General features: G+C 58.5%; 1 protein-coding gene across 1 annotated transcript; it reads right to left on the reverse strand.

Moving 5' to 3' along the window:
- Window positions 1–573: 573 nt before the first annotated feature.
- On the reverse strand, window positions 574–6453 carry FEV (FEV transcription factor, ETS family member). Its single transcript, XM_029959855.1, has 3 exons — window positions 6402–6453; window positions 4599–4673; window positions 574–2167 (listed from the first exon to the last, which is right to left on the reverse strand). The coding sequence occupies exons 1-3, from the start codon at window positions 6451–6453 to the stop codon at window positions 1656–1658; spliced, it is 639 nt and encodes a 212-aa protein (XP_029815715.1). The 3' UTR covers window positions 574–1655.

A 6453-nucleotide genomic window follows, 5' to 3' on the forward strand; every position in this document is an offset into this window, starting at 1 on the left:
GGCACCAGTGGATCTGTGGGCATGTTCTTGGAGCCAGGCAAGCAGTGCTCTCCCGCTCACCCCTGCGTCAATGTCACACATGAGCCTGACCTGGCACAGGATGTGGCTGTGCTGAGCCCAGTGCATTGCCCCAGACTGGTTGCACGGGACTGTGAGTCACAAGAGATCCAGCTCCTGGCATCCCTAATTTGCCTGGATAACGGCAGGATGGCAAACATCCTGCCAGGCCAACTGCATCTCCTCTTTGCGTCCAGTTGCCACATCCCCTTGCCAGCCTAAGATCAGCTTATGTGGGCTCCCTGGAGGGGTGACTCAAGTAACCCAGAGGTTTCCAGCTCTGCCCTGTCTCTTGGGGTTTATAAGAATCAGACGTGATGCCTGGAGAAAAGGTGACACAGCAGAGTGGTGGCATCCTCCACACCCCAGTCCTGAAAGTGCTCTGGCTCAGATGGGAAAGGATTTGCTGAGTGGTTCCCCCACTTGCCAGCTCCCTTCAGACAGGAGAGGACACAGGTCACAGCACCTCTCTGTTTTATTGAAGACCAAACCCACCCCCCAGCCAGCGTAGAGCTCAGTGTGCCCAGCTCTTCTGAGTCTGCTGAGCCAATGTCCTGCTCCGGAGGATGGGGGCAGCTCCTTGAACCCAGGGGGAGACCCAGGGCTGCTCCTTGGTTCCTGGGGCTCTCAGTCCTGCTGTTATCCCTTCTCCTGCCCTGCCTCCCACCCTGCCTTGTCCCTGGGGATGTTCCCATCTATGGAAGGTGTCCCAACCAGCCCTGCATGTGAGGGGCTAAAGCCAGAGTAAAACTGGAACAATAATCTTGGAAGTGACGAGCAGGACACAGGCTCATGTGCAGGATGTCAGGACCATCTGTGGTGTGATCCTCAAGCGCTGGGGAGAGGGCAGAGTTGCAGGGACCAGGCTGTGTTGCCTCCAGGCTCTGGTCTTGCCCTGAAGACTGGCAGTGCATGCCTGTCACACCTGCCCCTGGCACCTCCAACACCAGAGCCCTGCCCCAGGTAGGAATCAACCCATGAAGAAAATCTGCTCTTCAGACCAAGGCTTCTCCTGAGGTGTGAAGGAAGCTACCATCAGCAGGAGGTGTAGGAGGGATGGAAGAAAGGAAGACTTTGGAGACATAGGTGAGTGGACCAAGTGGTCAAGGAAGGTCCCCTTTCCTTGCCCCTGCTCAGTGGGAACCTCATCCATGGATGCAGCTGCCCCAAGGCCCCAGCTCCTGACTCCTGTCTGCAGGTAAAGGGGTGGGGCAGGCACAGGCTGGGGGTAGAGCTAAGGATATTCAGGGAGTGGGCAGCATGTTGCAAAGGAAAGGGGGTGCACAGTCCCTGCCAGGAGTGGAGCTGATAGTTATTCCTTCCATTCACACCCTGCTTTAGGTATCCACATCTGTTCCCAGGATCATGGATACCTCCTCATCTTAAATTTAGATGGCTTCTCTCCTCCAGCCACCCCTATCAGGGAACTAACCCAGCTACCCTGCAAGAACCTCCCACCCTCCCCACCATTCCAAATTTAAAAGGGGGCAAGTGAGAGCAGGGCACGATCCCACCCCCCATCCCTCCCCACTGAGTTCCCAACTCCACAGCCCCATGCTGCCAGGGACAAGGAGTGTCCACCTGGCACAGCTGAGCCTCTAATGGTAATGGTTGTTCATATTGTTGAGGTGGGAGGCTGCCATGGCACTGAATGGAGCTGAGGGCTGGAGCCCGTGCCCGGGGTAGAGGGATGGGCTGGAACCAGGCCAGTAGGAAAAGCTGGCTGGTGTCACCCCAGAGGTCATGAGGTTGAGTTTGGAGATGCCCGAGAAGGGCAGCGGTGCCAGGTTGCCCTGAAATTTGTAGAGGGTGTGATCGGGGGTGGCCGGCTGGCACACCTGCGCCAGCCCATGGAAGTCGAACTTGTAGGCGTAGCGCTTGCCATGGACCTTGGTCATGATGTTCTTGTCGTAGTAGTAGCGCAGTGCCCGGCTCAGCTTGTCGTAATTCATGTTGGGTTTGCTCTTCCGCTCGCCCCAGCGCCGTGCCACCTCGTCGGGGTCGATCAGCTTGAACTCCCCATTCGTGCCTTCCCAGGCGATGCAGTTCAGGTTGGCCCGGTCCGAAAGCAGCTCCAGCAGGAACTGCCACAGCTGGATCTGTCCGCTGCCTGCAAGGCCGAGCCCCGGAGAGGTTAAAGCTCCCTCCCAGGGCACAAGGTTAGGGACAGGATGTGCCCCAATTCTCCTTGACCCACTGCTATATTGCCCCTTCCCGTGTGGCCCCAGATTTAGGCTGCACTTCATTGCATCTTCCCTGCTCTAGAGATGCAGAAGGTGGTAACAAGGTTATGTCTCCTTTGCAGCATCCCTACTCCATCCTGCCCCTCAGGTAAGAGGAGGAAAGATGCCCATTCACCTTGTGATGGGGTAGGAGTGCTCAGAGGTCAAAACAGGTTGCAGTGGGTCTGGATCCAGGGTCTCCACATCCCTCCCACCCACATTCACACACCACTGAAGACAAATACCTGTTTGTTTGTTTTGGTGAGAGGACATGGCCTTTTTCTTTCATCTGGAGCCCCAAGAAGGAGATATCTTGGAAGTACTCAGACTTAACCCAGCACAAATATTCCCCACTGCCACATCTGCTTGAAACTGGGCTGGTGTCACAGCACAGCCTCTGCTCTAGAGGCATTGTACCCTGTGCTGATGTCTCCATGGTGAGCTGAAGTCAGGGTGCAACACTGATCTGAACTACGCCCCAGAGAGGCACAGATAAGTATAGGAGAGGGAGAGAGGAGGACAGGGCAGGACCTGCTGTGGCTTTGAATCGGGCATCAATGTTCCTTATTTCCAGAGGAAAAGTGTCCTCTCTGAGCCATGGCCATTGCATCTGCAGCTTACCCTGAGGAGTATCCTTGGTGGGTGCCCAAGGTGCCCCTGTGCCAGACTGCACACACTGGAGCCTGGCACACCTGGACGTGCCCATGGTGAGGCACAAGGACAGGCTTCATTGTGTCTGGCCAGAAGTCACAAGAGGAGAGGGTCCCTGGACCTTTGGACGAGGAGCAGTCCTGCCACTGAGATCCAGCCCCTCTGCAGAGCAGCCCTGCACTTATCTAAATACCTTGCCCTACCCGATCTGAGCAGCAGCCATTGCACATCCCTGCTCCTCGTCCCAACCCTTGCAGCACAGTCTCTTCCCACAGAAGGGGGCACGTCTTTGCATTTAATACTTCTCCCTGTGCTTTTCTACCATTATTGTGTCTATAGGTGCTTGGATCCCATTCAGAGGTTTAGCACCTATGACCCCTGCAGCAAGCAGTCCCATAGCTCAGCTACATTTCCCACAAAGAACCACCTTATCCTACTTATCTAACACCCACCTATTTTATCTGGTGCTCCCCATTTCTTGCCCTGGAAGGAGCAGGGAACAGCTGTTTCCCATCCATCCCCATCTCACCAAAACCAGGTTAGACATCCTGATCCAGGCAGATACACCCCAGTCTTTCGAAGGTGTTGTGTTTCCTAATCCCCCATCCTGGGAAGAAGGTGGGAGTCTCTCCTCCCTGGGAGAGATCCCTGCAGCCTTTGCCTCTCATTGCCACAGCCTCCACCCTGGGCTTCAGCTATCTCCCAGTTGTGGCTGTTCCACCCCATGCAAGGAGGGCAGGGAGGTGTTGGAGGGTGCAGCCGGGTGGAGTGCTGAGGCTCAACCCTGACTGCCGCAGGGTGCCGTGATAATACACCTGGCAGCTCCCCGAGGAAATATCCAGGGATCCAAAAAGGTCCTTCTCACTGCATCACTGTGCACCGAGTATGGCTAGGCAGAGTCCCCAGTGCAGAGGCAAAAGAGTCTCCCAGTCCCAACTTTCCTACCCCTACCACCACTAAATCAGGGCTCCCCTTTTCCTGCTCAGAGCAGCCCCTTGTCAACTGTCTCCTTGCAGACAGGCAAGCTACATGGCCCAAACACCACAGTGCTGGCCCCACGATGCCCAGTGCTGCTGCACTCCCCAGCAGGCTCCAAGCTGCTCCCTCACCAACACTTGCCCATGCCTGTGACCCCTGCGTGGATTTCTCCAGACGGGGACCCATAAATTCCCAGACCTGCCCGAGCCCCAGTCCTTCACCGGCAGCTCCCTCACGGATGGTGTCTCAACTCACCTCCCCACTCTCAGGAACGGGTCTCCCGAGCCCGGATTAGCTCGCCCCAGTCCCGGGCTGGCTGGCAGTTCTCTCCCCGTCTGATGTCCCGAGCAACTGGGGGACCGGAGCTGGGACCCCGAACTCCCCCCGCTGCGGGGCTCGGGGGGCCGGGTTCCCCGCTCCCCTCTGCTGCCACGGGACGGGGTCTCCCGGCCGTCGGGGCTCTGTGGTTTCCCCGTAGGATTTGGCAGCGGAATGCTCCCAGCCCGCAGCAGCAGGGAACGGGGGCTCCGCGGCGGCCGTGTCCCGCATGGGCAGTGCCGGGCACACGAACGGGAAGGGGTCCCCGGTGGCTGCGGGTCGGGGAAGAATGCATGTGCCCCGGGGGTCCCCACTCCGGGCCAGCTGAGGGGAGCGGAGCAGGTGCAGGGGAAGGGGCAGCGGTGCTCTTACCTTTCTGCACGCCGGGGCTGAGAGACCCCCATGCCTGGCTCTTCCCGTCTTTGAACAAAGTTTCCCCTACTGGATCTGGGGGAAAAAAAGGGGCGCGGGTGGGGGTGGCGGGGGGCTGGAGCCAGGCGGGACCGCGACCCCCCGGCGCCCACCCGCGGGCAATGTCCTTGCAGCCCCCGTCCGCTCCCCCTCGCTTGCCCCGCCGCTGCGGCGAAGCCAGGAAACGCGTCCAGGAAAAAGGAAATCCGATTTCCGACCCAGCCGGGGAAGCTTTTAAATAGGAATAGAAAATCCCGTGGGCTGGGGTAGGGAGGAGAGAAGGAGCGAGGGAGAGAACTGCGGGACAGGGGGACAGGGAGAGGAGACAGGTGAGCGGCAGGATGGGCAGCAGGATCGGCGGGTGGAAGGAAGGATGACTGCTGGCGTTTGGGGAGCGGACCGCTGTGAAAAGGAGAGATAGATGGAGAGATGGATGGAAGGAAGGAAGGAAATGGGTGGATGGATGGAAGGACAGAAGGGAGGTTGGATGAGTGGGTAGATGGAGGGAAGAAAGGGCGAGAGGTGAATGGATGGAAGGAAGGGTAGGTAATTGGTAAGATGAGGGCAAAACAGGCTGATGGAAGGGACAGAGGGTAGACAGAGGGATTGGCTGGTAGCGGGGATGGAAAAGGGGGTAGAGGGATAAGTGGGTGGGGTGGAAGGATGGATGGAAGCACAGGGCAAGGATGGGTGGGTGGAAAGATGAGTTGGAAGGAGAGAAGGGTGGATGGAGGGATGGAAGGACAGGGGGACGGTGGGTGGATGAAGGATGGGAGGATAAGTGTGCAGGCATGGAAGGCTGTGAGGGTAGATAGAAGGGATGGTTGTGGTGCTCGAAGGCAGGAAGAGAGAATGGACAGAAAGAGAGAGGAGAGAACAGGGTGGGCTCTGGAAGGAGACAGGGCAGAGAAGCGTCCCGGGGCCTCAGCGGGACAGGGCGGGCAGGGGCTGGGTGCTGTGCGGTGCACGGCGCAGCGGTGGGGCAGCGGCCGAGGGATCCGCCCGTACCTGGCAGATACATGTTGAGCAGCAGTGGCACCGCTCCGGAGAGAACTGCGGGACAGGGGGACAGGGAGAGGAGACAGGTGAGCGGCAGGATGGGCAGCAGGATCGGCGGGTGGAAGGAAGGATGACTGCTGGCGTTTGGGGAGCGGACCGCTGTGAAAAGGAGAGATAGATGGAGAGATGGATGGAAGGAAGGAAGGAAATGGGTGGATGGATGGAAGGACAGAAGGGAGGTTGGATGAGTGGGTAGATGGAGGGAAGAAAGGGCGAGAGGTGAATGGATGGAAGGAAGGGTAGGTAATTGGTAAGATGAGGGCAAAACAGGCTGATGGAAGGGACAGAGGGTAGACAGAGGGATTGGCTGGTAGCCGGGATGGAAAAGGGGGTAGAGGGATAAGTGGGTGGGGTGGAAGGATGGATGGAAGCACAGGGCAAGGATGGGTGGGTGGAAAGATGAGTTGGAAGGAGAGAAGGGTGGATGGAGGGATGGAAGGACAGGGGGACGGTGGGTGGATGAAGGATGGGAGGATAAGTGTGCAGGCATGGAAGGCTGTGAGGGTAGATAGAAGGGATGGTTGTGGTGCTCGAAGGCAGGAAGAGAGAATGGACAGAAAGAGAGAGGAGAGAACAGGGTGGGCTCTGGAAGGAGACAGGGCAGAGAAGCGTCCCGGGGCCTCAGCGGGACAGGGCGGGCAGGGGCTGGGTGCTGTGCGGTGCACGGCGCAGCGGTGGGGCAGCGGCCGAGGGATCCGCCCGTACCTGGCAGATACATGTTGAGCAGCAGTGGCACCGCTCCGGTGCCGTGTCTCAT

Source organism: Manacus vitellinus, unplaced genomic scaffold (assembly GCF_001715985.3).
Source record: "Manacus vitellinus isolate BGI_N305 unplaced genomic scaffold, ASM171598v3 scaffold_22_pilon, whole genome shotgun sequence".
In the NCBI taxonomy this organism is placed as follows: domain Eukaryota; kingdom Metazoa; phylum Chordata; class Aves; order Passeriformes; family Pipridae; genus Manacus; species Manacus vitellinus.

Coding starts and splice junctions, on each gene's coding strand:
- FEV (XM_029959855.1), bottom strand. CDS start 6,453: ATGAGACACGGCACCGGAGCGGTGCCACTGCTGCTCAACATGTATCTG. Junction 4,674..6,401: donor GCTCAACATGTATCTGCCAG/GTACGGGCGGAT, acceptor TTTTTCCCCCAG/ATCCAGTAGGGGAAACTTTG. Junction 2,168..4,598: donor CAGCCCCGGCGTGCAGAAAG/GTAAGAGCACCG, acceptor TCGGCCTTGCAG/GCAGCGGACAGATCCAGCTG.